This window comes from Rhea pennata, chromosome 27 (assembly GCF_028389875.1).
Source record: "Rhea pennata isolate bPtePen1 chromosome 27, bPtePen1.pri, whole genome shotgun sequence".
Classification (NCBI taxonomy): domain Eukaryota; kingdom Metazoa; phylum Chordata; class Aves; order Rheiformes; family Rheidae; genus Rhea; species Rhea pennata.
In genome coordinates this window covers 5,168,330-5,181,931 of record NC_084689.1, presented here as the reverse complement: position 1 = coordinate 5,181,931, position 13,602 = coordinate 5,168,330, and the positions used below count along the sequence as shown (strand labels likewise).

General features: G+C 36.8%; 1 protein-coding gene across 3 annotated transcripts in view; it reads left to right on the top strand.

The window, feature by feature from the left end:
• AP3D1 (adaptor related protein complex 3 subunit delta 1) overlaps positions 1-13,602 on the top strand; it is a 43,888-nt gene that overhangs the window by 10,933 nt on the left and 19,353 nt on the right. The window contains exons 2-11 of one of the 3 annotated variants that reach the window (XM_062596038.1): positions 3,268-3,363; positions 4,156-4,236; positions 5,023-5,103; positions 6,967-7,074; positions 7,489-7,618; positions 8,961-9,100; positions 9,369-9,442; positions 10,908-10,957; positions 12,337-12,386; positions 12,810-12,858. In XM_062596038.1, the coding sequence (XP_062452022.1) occupies positions 3,268-3,363; positions 4,156-4,236; positions 5,023-5,103; positions 6,967-7,074; positions 7,489-7,618; positions 8,961-9,100; positions 9,369-9,442; positions 10,908-10,957; positions 12,337-12,386; positions 12,810-12,858 (859 nt within the window). The remainder of the gene's footprint in view (positions 1-3,267; positions 3,364-4,155; positions 4,237-5,022; positions 5,104-6,966; positions 7,075-7,488; positions 7,619-8,960; positions 9,101-9,368; positions 9,443-10,907; positions 10,958-12,336; positions 12,387-12,809; positions 12,859-13,602) is intronic. The other 2 variants (XM_062596039.1, XM_062596040.1) reach the window with 2 other exon arrangements.

The window sequence follows — 13,602 nt, the reverse complement described above, 5'->3', positions numbered from 1 at the left end:
TTCTTGGGTCCTCTAAAATATTTTAGGAGAAACTGAGCCTGTTTCACCTGGGGAAGCATTTATTCTTATTTATCACACTAAGAAATTGCTGTATTAGAGGGATTTATCCACAGGCTGTCACTGAATCAGTGCTGGCAGAGGTACTTTTTCCTGTGTTAGTATTTAAAAGTTTCCCTCCTGCAAATATCCAGGCCTTGCTCTGTGTCTACCATGCTGACAGATGTCTAAAACTTTCTTCATTGCATCAAGCAGTTATTCTAGTTTTAGTCTAGTTTTGCAGCCTGAATTGAACAGCTTGAAAGCTGTCATGGAAGAGCTTGAGGTTATTACTTAGTGTGAAACCGCTTTGATAAACCCTACCGTCTGGTGTTCTACAAAGGTCAGCTCTTTTGTTAGTATGAGAACAGGGCAAAATTTAACTAAAGAAGCACACTTGAATACGTGTTTCCTTCCTGTTTACACGTTAAATGTGGTAGCAAACGTGGCTGAGATGATTGTTGGATTTCAGATGATAATGCAAGACTGTAAGGAGATCGGTTTTGTTCATATTGCTCACTCATCCTACTGTTGCTCCACAGAGATTATCAAAATTAATACCCACTGATCCTTTAAAGCTTTCTATCTATAGTGTCTTTTGTTCCTTGTAGTCTTTTAAAATTTGATGTACAGATGTTTCAGAAGGACTTTTTTGTGCTCTTCAAAATCCTATGTTTAAACTTATTAGATGTGATTCTACATTCTATAAGGTGCCTTTTCACCCTCTTTAAAAGAAGTTGGTTATTATATTAGGCTAATTTGTAGACAAGGGTTGGCCTGCAGGCTGCTGAGGCCATTGGATTTGAGTAGTGACTCAGGAGTCTTTATCTGGCCGTACTGAGTGTGTCTGGCTGGTTGCTGCAGTTGTGTGCATTTTTTGATTTCTCCATCCTCTAGCTTCTTCCACCTTCTTGTCCTACAGTGATTAGGTTCAGCTCCTGAGAGGTGTTTGGGAACATTAAGCTAACGTTTAGAAAGTTTTGGCATAGATGTTACGAGAAATGATAGTAATGCTTTTTGTACGTGGACACAAAGAATAAGAATGTGCATTATGATTCTGGCTTTGGAAACTGGTGCTGATGTTGCTGGCCAAGATGTGGCGAGCAGATAGATGTGTGAAGGGTTCTGTGACACTGTTCCAGCATGCTGCTATGTGTACATAAAATATTCAAGGGTAGGTACAAGGTATTTCTAGCTCAGCTGCATGTTGTATGAGTGGTTCTTTGGGCATCTCTGTTGAGGTATGTATTATGTACTATCAGAAGCTTTTAGTTTCAACTTTCGAGATTAAACTTGCATGGAAGCTGTCTGAACCTGACTACCCCTCAGGCTGAGAAGGGTCCAAAATCCCAAATCTTTGGTTTCATTGAAGTAGCAGTCTGAACTCTAGATAATTTTGCACTTGGGGGCAGCACTTTCCTGTTCCAGTGCATGTGCTCTGTCCTCCTATATCCAAGAGGACAGCTGAGCCTCTCTGTAGAGAAAAGAGGTGTTTGATGTTTAGTATGACACTTCTTCACGTGAAAAAACTTCCCTTGCAGAGGTATTACTACTTTTCCCATTATGAATGTTTGGGATTGTTACATTTCTTAGAGTAAATTCTTTTGCTAGTTCTCTGACCTCGGACTTACTGAGTTGAGTTATCCTGGAGAGCAGCGCTGCTGTTCGAAGATGCTTTGATGGGCTGCAGGAGTGGGCCAAGTGAGAACTCAGTGGAGTTCAACAAAGAGAAATAGTGTCTTAAAATGGTTCTGCTTGAGCTGACCAGTGCTGTGAGGAATCGGCTTCATCTCTGTAACTGCAAGATTTGAGAGAGAAAAAAGACAAATTAACCTGCTTACTGTGAAGCTGTTAACCTAATGAAACTGCTCCTAGGCTGAAATACCTTTATTCACTTTGCATCCTGGTAGTGGGTTCTAATTTTAGTATTGCTGGACTCTGAATTGCAGCTGTGTAAATTGTCATTATGTGACTGTGACTTAGAGCATAAGGTCACTGCATTAAAATTCAGTTGTTGGTTTTCCTCGCTTGGATCACAGTAGTGTTTCTTTGCACTACAGACCTTGTGTAATTTCTTTTTATTCTCATCTGCTGTTTATTGAGAATAGCATTTTCTACTTCTGGCTGCTGAATCTCCTAACTTGAAACGTGAGTATTGCTCCAGGACAGTGTAAATGGCCAGAGAATAGCAGAAGTAATACACAAATTTTAGTATAAAGAGGAGAAATGTTCATTAATGGACTTCCATGTTGAAAAGTATATTTTGGTGGAAGGTAATGGTATTTGTGCAGAATTTTGCTTTGCTGCCAGGTAAGCTGTTTCTGACCTGGTTCCTCTGACAGCTGATTTATATTGAATGAGAAATACCCTGGTGTGTATGTGGCTTTCTAAGGAGAGATTATTTCTCTGTTTTTAAATCTTTCATGATTTCTAGCAGATGCCTTCAATACTTTAATCATAATTAATTGTGGGCTGAAAGAATCTGACTGATTTAAGCCCATATAGAAAGTAAAATCCGTACACATTTTTAAATCACGTTTGCCATATCCCTCCCACAAGCACAGACAGGACTCTTTGAAAAGAAATGAAGGGCCAAATATTTAAGTGCAAACATTGACATTTGGCTCTCCATGTTACTGAGATTCATACAAATAAATGGGTGTTGCTTAACAAAATGTGTAAATGGCAAAATCACTTATCTAGGTCACAAACCAGGGCAGTAGGTTAACTTTGCCAAGTTTTGAATAAATGGAAATGGTTAACTAGTTACAGCTAAAAGTATTTCCACCTTCTATTCAGCTCTGAGAGACTTGTTCTCTGTCCCTTCAGGTATTCCAGTTGAGGTTAGTGACTAATACGTGTTCTAGGAATAGTGAAACACACAAACTTGTGTTCTGGCCACTAGGTACACAATCTGCGTTGGGGCAGCTTTAATTCACAAGTCTTTGAAACCAGAGCTCTGGGCTGAGCAGTGTAATTGGAGGGGAGAGGAAATGCACTGAAGCAACGTTTCCATATGTTTTAGATTTTGTAATAGAAGCATGATGTTTCTTTTTAATGAGGAAGTTCCATCAAAATTAAGTGCCTACCTAGATAATGTGCATCTGTGAAATTTGGTGCTTGCAAATTACGAGTTTAGCTTTCTTTTCTGAGTTGACAGGCTTGAAGTCTACAAAACTAGATCTGTGCTAAATGAGTGTTAAAGTAACTCTTTTTCTTTATTGCCCTCAGGCAAAATACATCTCCCAGTGCATCGATGAGATCAAGCAGGAACTAAAGCAGGATAATATTGCAGTGAAAGCAAATGCAGTCTGCAAACTTACCTATGTAAGTGCATTGCTGGGATATATTATAACATTATCTATAATTTAGTCTTTCTTGCTGGTTGCCAGCTAGCCTTCTCTCTGAATATCTGGGGTGGTTTTTTTTGTTTGTTTGTTTGATTGGGTTTTTCTAGATTGTGGTTTCATGACAGGCTTTGAGCTTTTGTATGTGCCGGCTGCAAGTGAAAGTGCTCCTGCTGATGCCTCTGATGTCAGAGGCTGCATATTCCCACTCTGTTCATTGCACTGGCACTAATACTTGTACAATTTTATTGAGCTGGATCAGGAAGCTAATCTGGTTGAGAACTAGTCAAACAAAAAAAAAAAAGTAGTCATCTTCAACTTTATTGGTCCTTGCCTAACTTCCCCTGTGGTTGCATAAGCATTTGAAACATTGCAGTTTCTCTTCACACAGCACTCTATGGAGGAGGAAAGGGGAATACTGCTGCAAAGAGTTTTTTCCCTTTAAATTAGGGGAGAAAACAAAAGCAAAAAACAAACAAAAACAAAACCCACAAATCAAGTTCAGCCAAACCAGGAATAAAAATTTTCCACAATGATAACTACAAATGTAGCACCTGAAATTAGTGCAAACTTTTAAAACTTGCTTCTGGTTCAACTTTTACACCTCTTTTACATTGTGACATAGAATGTAGCATTAGTCATAAATTCTAGATAACTTACAGTTTTATTTTTGGACTCTTAACCGGTTCCATCTTCAATTTTCTGAGGTATCTGACTATATTCTTGAGTGTCTTATTTTACAGCTTTGTTACCTTGGCTTCTCTGTTAACAGTTACAGATGCTGGGCTACGACATCAGTTGGGCTGCTTTCAATATTATTGAAGTTATGAGTGCATCAAAGTTTACATTCAAAGTGAGTTCTTTGTGCAGTTAAAACTGTAGTAGTTGAACTGTTTTATCGCTATAATGGATACATTGGAACATCATGTTTCAGTTTGTCAGTATGGAAAGAAAGTAAAATCTGTTTCTAGTACATGGATAGTTTCACTTGACCTGCTGGTGTAGGTTTCTTCTACCAGCTGTTTGGGTATCTCTTTTTTTTTGTGTGTGTGTGAAAAATCTTTGGTTTGGTTTTTTTTGAGGGCCATCTAAGATTCTTATTTACAGATACTTTTTCCTTTTCTTACAGTTTTATAACTTTTCCGAAAGTGTTGTTTGTGTCCTATGTTGTAGGCCTTTTTCACCAAGGCAGAAAGTTACTCTTAAAGCCCAATCTGGAGACTACTCCATAGGACCTGAAGTCAGGAGTTAAGGAGCGCTGTTCTTGTTCCGTGTTAGATATGGCACAGACAACATAAATATAGTATTCCTTTTTTCTTCTACTAACGATCCTACTTTATTTCTGCATCTTTTCAGTCATTGAACCTGTAGATTCTAACAAAGTGGAGGAGATGATGCTAACTTTGATATCCTTAAGATAGGTCTATTACAACTATAGATGTTACTTGAATGGGATAATAAAAGGGGGAGGCTTATATTGGGAAAGAACCGAGAACCCTGTCATGCCTTTTCTGTTATGCAAATCTCTTGCCTTGTTGTTCAGCTTTTTAATATTGCTGATGAAACTAACAGTTGTTCATTTGAACACGGTCTAAACTTTTATAATAAAACTGCATTTCTCCTACTGTCTTGTTCACAGAGAATTGGTTACCTAGCTGCCTCTCAGTGTTTTCATGAAGGGACTGATGTAATTATGTTGACTACTAATCAAATCCGAAAGGTAAACCTTTTTCTCCAGTTCTCAAGCTTTTCCTTGCATTGTCTCTTTACCTGTAGTTTCAAATCTATATAATATACTTGTTTTTCTAGAAATACCAAGATGTCTAAGTGGAATTCAGTTTACTTGATTTCACAGCCTTTCTACTTTCATTTCACGGTCCAAGTGATTAATCAAATGCTTGGTAGCATGAGGGAAACCTGTGGACAGCTGTCTCATACAGCTATATGTTTACTCAGTACAAGAGATTGGTGGAGACCATAACCTTCGTTAACACTGCCGGTGTCTCAGACAGCCCTCATAAGAATGTAGTAGATCAGAAAAATGTCCCCATTCCTGAGATAAATGGAGCAGTTATCCAGTTGCATGGACTTTGTGAGGGACTGTTTTCTTCCAATAATAACTGATCAAACTTCTGGCTTGTTTTGCGTAATTACGTGTAGACTAGATGAAGAATAGCAGCGTGTGCTAAAGCTGTGTTCATGTACCAAAAATGTGTTGTGCTCGGTTTGACAGACCTTATCTCTATCATTTGAATTTGTCAGATTTGGTGGGTTGCAGTATTATTTCTCTACTCTTCAGATTATATTAAAAAAAAAAAAACTAAATTTAATTTTCAAAATATCACTTTAATTCTTGACCAATCCAGTAGTAGATGTGATTTGCATTTTACCGTTTAAGTAGCTGAAATAGCTTTTACTTTAAAATAAAAATCAGTGGGATGATGTCTGGTATCTTGCCTAAAGAATTAGTGCTTTTCCTTTTTGTTATCTTTTAAATTGTTCAATTCTGGCAAACACATTTTTAATAATGTTAACCCATAATCTTTATTATGGAGAATTTACTATTCTGAATCTGTCTCCTCCTAGGCTATACCTTTTTCTCTTGTGCCCAAGTTTAACATCTGTACAATTTTAGGAGTTTTATCACGTTCCCCCAAAACATTATAGCTAAAATGAACTGCAGAGTTGAGTGTTCTTAAAGTAGAATATAATCTTTTACCACCTTCAAAAAGTATTAAAATGAGATGAAAATGGTATGATACCTTAAAGGCTTCCTTAAGTTTAGCTTTAGTAAGGTAGTCTCCCTGAACGTGTGAACCTGGACTCAAAATACTGATAGTTTGTGTGAGAAAGCTCTAAGCAGTTTACATCATGTTCTTGTTTCCTAATAACTGCAATTGAAGATTGATCCTATAATGCTGTGTATTTCATGAGATCTGGTTTTCTAATTCATATTAGAATATATTCAGATAGGAATATTAATCTATTTAACAATCTGAAAGAAAAGATGGTAAAATAACTTAAATCAGTACAACAAATTCACAGATATATTCTGCACATTAGCTTGTGTTTTTTGTCATCTTTATTGGACTGAAAGTCATGAAGCTGTCAGCAAATTGGAAGGAAAATTAACTAACTTCCCTAATAGAGAGGTTAAGTTGGGCATTATTAAGTATGCAATGAGATTACTTGTTCCCAGTGAAGTGAATGACAATTTTGCTTTGACTTACCAGGGTTACTATCTAATTTCAGATTTTTTGGATTTAATTTCAAAGACTTTAGGATTTTAATCACATTTGTGATTGTGTCTGTGTTTGGGGTGTATGGTCAAATATGTCTAACTGCATTTATAGTGTAGTCTTCCTTTCATTGTTTAATTATGATACTTCGTGGCCATTATTATTAAAGCACAGGTTAAGTGTATTTGAACAAGGGTTGGATGATGTTCCTGTCAGTGGTTGGTATAAATATTCCCTCAGAGTAGGGGATGTGTTTCATAATAAGTGAATATAATTGATCTGAGAAAATTATTTCTCTACATCCTGTGTAATCTTAAATTTTTGAGCCTTTTTTTCTTTTTTAGGATCTGAGTAGCCCTAACCAGTATGATACTGGAGTTGCACTGACTGGCTTGTCCTGTTTTGTTACTCCAGATCTTGCCAGGGACTTGGCAAATGACATCATGACACTGGTGAGTTGACAAAGGAAGGAAGAAATTTTTGCTATATATATATATGTATATATATATGTATGTATATGTGTGTGTATGTATGTAAAGAATGTTTAAATTGTTTGAATCTGGTAAATATCTGTTAAACTTCAAATGATTACAAGTGGAAACTGACACTGATATTCTGGTGGGGCTTTTGGGGAGCCTTTACAGATGTTAGTTAGCTCAAAAGGAATAACTGAATATTTCTGTTAGCTTGGGTGATAAATGACCGTACTTTTCTCTGTTGAAAAGCAGACTTAAAAAAGAGGGAAAAAAAGGTAGCCAAGTCTCAAAGAGAGCAGTTGTGAGAGATACTGATATCGACACGTGGACCTTGAGAAGAGTCCTGGAAATGTAAATTTGTTAGTCTGACCTCAGTTGTTTTGTTAACAGATGTCTCATACGAAGCCTTATATAAGGAAGAAAGCAGTGTTGATCATGTATAAAGTTTTTTTGAAATATCCAGAGTCCCTCCGTCCTGCATTTCCTCGCCTTAAAGAGAAACTTGAAGATCCAGACCCTGGTGAGTGGATTTTAATAAATTACTTCTGCTCAAAAGCATCTAGATATGAATGTCCTTAGACCTGGTGGAAAGAGAGAACATGTAAATGTTCTGTAGTAATCTTTTGGGTACTGATTCATTGTTTGATAGGTGGCTGAGCATAGGAGCATTTTTGTGCAAGTTACAGATTAAAAATACATTCTTTGAAGCATCCATTTCTTATTTCATAGGTAGTGTTGCTGAAACTGTATCAGCAGGTTAAGTATTTATGGGATAAAGGTACTTAATGATTCCTAGTTTGTTGTACTTAGTCTGACTATGGAAAATATTTCACTTGATTTCAGGTTTTTTGCTTCCTATGCACTTTTACAAAGCTGCAGTTAGTGGGTTGCAATAGATGTGCTTAAAATAATTTCGTATAACCTAGAGGGTTTTTTTGTCCCCTTTTTAAAGAAAAAAAAAAAAAAAAAAAAAACTTTGAGCTCAAAGTGCCTTTTGGGCCGTCTATACTGTGTCAGTCCGATTCAACGGTAGCATAGGAAACTTGTAATTGATCTGCATCGTATTCATACTTACACCCAGTCTTCCAAGAAGGTGCTAGTCTTCCCTCATTGCAGCAAAGTGTTGTACACATGTTTAAAGAAGCATGTGCAGTGCAATTCTGTGAATTCCGGTTGCTAGTGTGTGCGTTCAGAGGGAGAAACTTAAATACATACGCTGAACTCCTTTGATAAGGCGTGTAAGAGCAATCTTCCAGGGATGGTGGGTTTTTAAAAAAAAAAAAAAAAAAATCTCTAAAGAGAAGGAGAAAGTGACTTAATGCTACTTATGATAAAAAGACTAAAAGACTATATTCTACTAGAAAACCTGCGCTATCTAGAATAAAAGATTATCAAATAAGAACAAGGGATTTTGAGGCTGAGCAACTGAAAAAGAAATGAGCATGTTCAGTCAGATTGTTTGACAGGTCTGTATTTTTCTTGTAGCTGTCTTAATAGTTCTACCCACCACAAGGCTTCAAGCACTTGTTTCTTTTAAAGGAGTAATTTAGACATTTTTAATTATGTTGTCTGTGTGCCACAAACTGTCTTCAGAAACAATGTCGTCCTGTTCCCTGACCCAAAACAGATACTCAGCTTGTAGAAATATAAAGCAGCCAAAATTAAACAGAATCCCTTCTGAGTTTGTTTTGCGTTCTTACTCTTTGTTCACTGCCTCATTTTGGGGAATGAGGCTGAGCCATATCTCTTAAGACACGCATCTGAATCTTTAGCTACTTTTGTTCTGGGTATTCTGCACCAGGAACTTGAATTGCCATTAAGCCTGTGATGAGATTTCTGCTTTTCCCACTTCTATTTCTCAGGTGTGCAGTCTGCTGCAGTAAATGTTATTTGTGAGCTGGCTAGACGCAATCCCAAAAACTACCTTTCCCTTGCTCCACTGTTTTTCAAGTTGATGACGTCGTCAACCAACAATTGGGTTCTCATTAAAATTATAAAACTGGCAAGTATTCTAGATCTATCTTTACAGGATTGGGATTCTCATTAAAATATTTTGGGTGTGGAAATGGATCCCCTGCTTGGAGATATTGTTACCATTGAATTAAAAAGAAAAAAAGAAAAGGAATCTCTTCTAGTGTTTGAACATAATCAGAGGGAGAAAAGTATTTTAATGTAGTTTTGTAAAAATATAATGAATTGCAATTCAAGTCATGTTTTTACGCTGCTTAACCAGCTATTAAATTACTTTCTTGTCCACACTTTTTGAATAGTTTGGTGCTCTTACTCCATTAGAACCTAGGCTGGGAAAGAAGTTGATTGAGCCTCTGACCAACCTCATACACAGGTATGTACAACAAATATTACTTGGTTCAGTGTTGACGTGTCTTCTGAGCAGATCAGTAGTTGGTAGTCTGGTTATTTGTTTCTGAGCTTTTTCTGGAATCTGGATATATGGGCTACGAGTGTCAAAGTTAATTATGTCAGGACTATTTCTGAAGAACTCCAATGAGATATAAAAAATATCTGGATGGGAGTGAGCAAATTTGAAAAGAACACCTGTGTATCAATGAGAGGTGCTCTAGCCAAAGACATTCTGTCCATCCTCTTAATATTGCCTCTAGGGCTGGCTCGGAGTAAAACAGCCAGCAGGTTTGCATCCAGATACCTGAGGAGGGCTTGGTTCATTGCAGCACTGACAAATATGTACCAATGTAATACTTTTCCAGGAAAAGCAGCAAGACGGACAAGATGCATCTCATCCTGTCTGTATTCCACCTCCTTTTCCTCACTGTCACAGTCGTTGATCATCTGATCATTTGTGAGGGCTTCATCCTGTGTGATTTTCATTGTTTCAGTCATTTCTGATCTAATGTTGCTTCTGCATGAGGCAAAACACCCTACCATCCACCGCTAAGTGCACAGAGAACAGAAATGATTGTCCTAGTTCTGGGTGTACTGCAGTCTTGGATGCTGTGGGCTGAGTGACCTTCGCGATATCACTTGTGACTGCTGCCTCTGGAGTTGTTTGCTCATTACCTTTGCAGACACTGGTTCCCAATTCTGCTTTATTGCTCGTGAGATTCACTACGTGACTGGGAGATGCTTCATCTCTGAACTTGTTTTCTTTGAAATTCTCAGAACTGCACTGTGTGTATGGAGTGCTGAAGTGGCAAGACTTTTCTCAAATTTAAGATTTTGGGAGAATTGGACACTTGAAATGCCTTGCTCTCTTATAGTAGTGAGCAAGTGTGAACCTACAAGGCAGTAGATTCTTGAAAGGGTCTTTTGCTTGTGCCCTACTGATTCTGTTTGGGGAGAGATTTCTTTAGGGTTTGTCTGCTTTATTTATTTATTTATTTATTTATTTATTTATTTATTTATTTATTTATTTATTTATTTGATCTTAGGGAGAGGATTTGATTTGATTCTTGGCCAAGATTGCTTCAGGACTCTGTAACTGGTGCTGAGGTTTTGAGTTATCACTTCCTTCCTCATTCTTTGTCACAGTGCTGTTACTTGCTACTCTCCCAGAGAAGAAATGGTTTAAAAACAGAACCCTGTAGATCTTTTGAGAGTCAAGGATGAAGACTGCAGAACTAGCTTTTTAGAATTTCTTAGTAGCTGTTCTCCTCCTTTCTATTCCCCAAGAGTTTCTGAGTTAGAATTATTTCATCTAGCTTGAAGGTATATGGAACAGAAGATGATTTCTTGTGTAGTTAAAGGTGTTAACTAGTGTCAAGATATTGCTGACAACTGTTCTAAATGTGCTGGGTTTATTCCTTATTTAAAATACTTGATTTCTGTTTCAGCACCTCAGCCATGTCTCTCTTATATGAATGTGTGAACACAGTAATAGCAGGTGAGAACTGAAACTTGTGACCTCAAAAAGAATGCGATTAACTTTGTCATCAATTAACACTAGCTATAAACCTTTTTAACTTACAGCCTATTAATATTTTTATAACTGAATTAAATTGCGTTGAACAAATATACTATTGATTGGTCCTAGAGGTGAGATAAGGAAGCATAAGAGGCACTACATTATTTAACATCTTTTCCTGTTGTGGTCTATCTTGAACCTTAGGGAAGTAGAGTTTTGCTAGCATCCACAATCTGGTCATCAGTTTGGCTTTTGTGTGTAGTTTGGGATTCTTGGGGATTAATGATACAGAAACTTCCTGTACTAGATCAGCTTAAATAGGAGAGGGTGATCTGTCACTTACTTGGCATCTCCTTATTCCTTCAGGGAAAGATAAGTAAAGTTATGATGAGGCAGGAGTAACACTGGGTTGATTTTTTTTTTTTTTTTTTTTTTTTTTTTTTTTTAATGGATGAGAACTTACTTTCTGGAGATGAACAGGATAATGGTTATTCAAAGGAAAATCTAGATACCCAGGACATCTTGGGAAAGGTTGTTCAGGGACAATAATGTGAAGTTCAAATTCAGAAAATAAGATAAGAAGTTGTATTCCTGTATTAGTGCAGCATCTTGCACCTGCCATCTCCTTGCGTGACCCAAAATGGTAGTATCTAACACTCTTTCAGAGAAGTAGCTCTGGAGGATTGAGAGCAAAATGCAGTAGTACTCATTAGTCACAAAGGTCAGTATGTGTGACTGGTTCAGTAAGAAGCTGGTGTTGGCATGGACATGCTCTATGACAACAGCAGTTAGTGAGATAATACCACTTTTTCTGCTTGAAGTTGCTTGCTGCCCAAGCTTTGCGAATGTCTGCTATAATCAACCCTAAGACCTGATTTTTCACCCCCACTTTCTTACTGACTTGATAACAGCTTTAATGTAATTACATTGAACTTTAGGATCCATTGCTGAAAGTCATTATGTTAGGGAAGTTCATACTTAAATGTTCAACTGTGCAGTAGCTGATGACATTTTACAGTTTTGACTGCTGTGGGATATCAGTAGAATGAACATTAGGGAGAGAAACTAATGAAAAGCAGCTTTGACTTGACTGTTCCAAGAGTTCCTGCCTTTGTATTTTTTTGTTCTGCTATTTATTAGTCTTATTAAAGTATATAACATTAAAGTTTATGCAACAACCCCTCCACAGTCCTCTTTTGAAGGAAAAAAAATAAAAACCCTAAGCCAACAGACAGAAAAACCTTGGCATCTTTCCTTGTGAGCTAAACTAGTTGTTGACTTCTAGGTTTTATGTTGTAATGTAAACAACAATTCAGAATACAGAAAAACTAATTAAAATTTGTCTTTCTGTATTTCAGTTTTGATATCTCTATCCTCTGGGATGCCGAATCACAGTGCTAGCATCCAGGTACAGCACTTCTTGGGTCTTGGGCAGAATGTTATTTGATCTTCTCTACTATGTCATGCCAAAGGCCATGGAGAAATTGATTATGTTCCTCTGCCAAAAAGAGGTCTCGCTTAGCTGGACTCCTACTGACTGAAGCATTTCTATATAAATTCTGTAATTTCCTTTGCTTTAAAATGCAGATTCATCTGATTTGAAGGTTTCTTAACTGTTGTATTCATCTGCTACTATCAATACAATTGTGAACTTCCTTTTGTTTTAAAAACTGTTAGTGCAACAAGATTATCTTTTTAGAAGCCATAGGTCTTGGTCAGAATGCTTCATTGTATACTAGAGCCACCCTTGTGTACTGAATGTACTTCATGAAGAAAATTTTTAAGTAGCCTTTTAAGGCTTGTAGTAAGTGTGACATGGTCTTTCTTTCAGCTTTGTGTTCAGAAGTTAAGAATATTAATAGAAGATTCTGACCAGAACTGTAAGTATGTTGCTTGTCTTTGTGGAAGCTTTTAGTGACCAACTGCTGGAGAGAAATCACAACAGTCTTAGAGGAACGAACTGTTTCTCCAAATAGCTTGTTCAGTATAGTAGTGTCTGGTATGTTGTAAACAATTGCTATTTTTGTAATGTGGAAATAATTTTGAATAATAAACACTTATAAGGAGTCATTTTTACAAAATCAGAGGAATTACTGCTATTTGTGGTCTTTTAAATCTAAAACACTTCTCTTTCCACACTCTGGGTTTTCCATTTTTATAAACTTTCTGATTGGAAAGTAGTGAGGAATATTTTGTTGTGTAAGCGTAATAGTAACGTGCAAGAGGGGTGGTTCCTTTTTATGTTTGTTTTTGATGACCAAGGAACAAAGTGAAGTTTTTTTTAAATGCAAAACTTCCTTCCTTCTTTCTATGTGGTGTCTTTTCTTTTCTTTTTGATAGCAAGACTTCTACTTAAGAACAATTAAGATTGGCGTATTAAAACTGTGTACGTTCTTGATCTGTAAAATAGTATCTCAAGATCCATAATTTCTCTATATTATGTGCTTTTCAAATTAGTGGTAAAACTTGAGGAACAAGACTGATGAAATACATATGCAGTTATGTCCCTATATGTGAGACTGCAAAATTAAGGAATGTCACCTGTGATAGGGCATTTCTTTCTCTAAATATGGTCCTCCCTGTCAGAGGATTTTACTTAGATGTATTAAAATTGAGGATTGAGT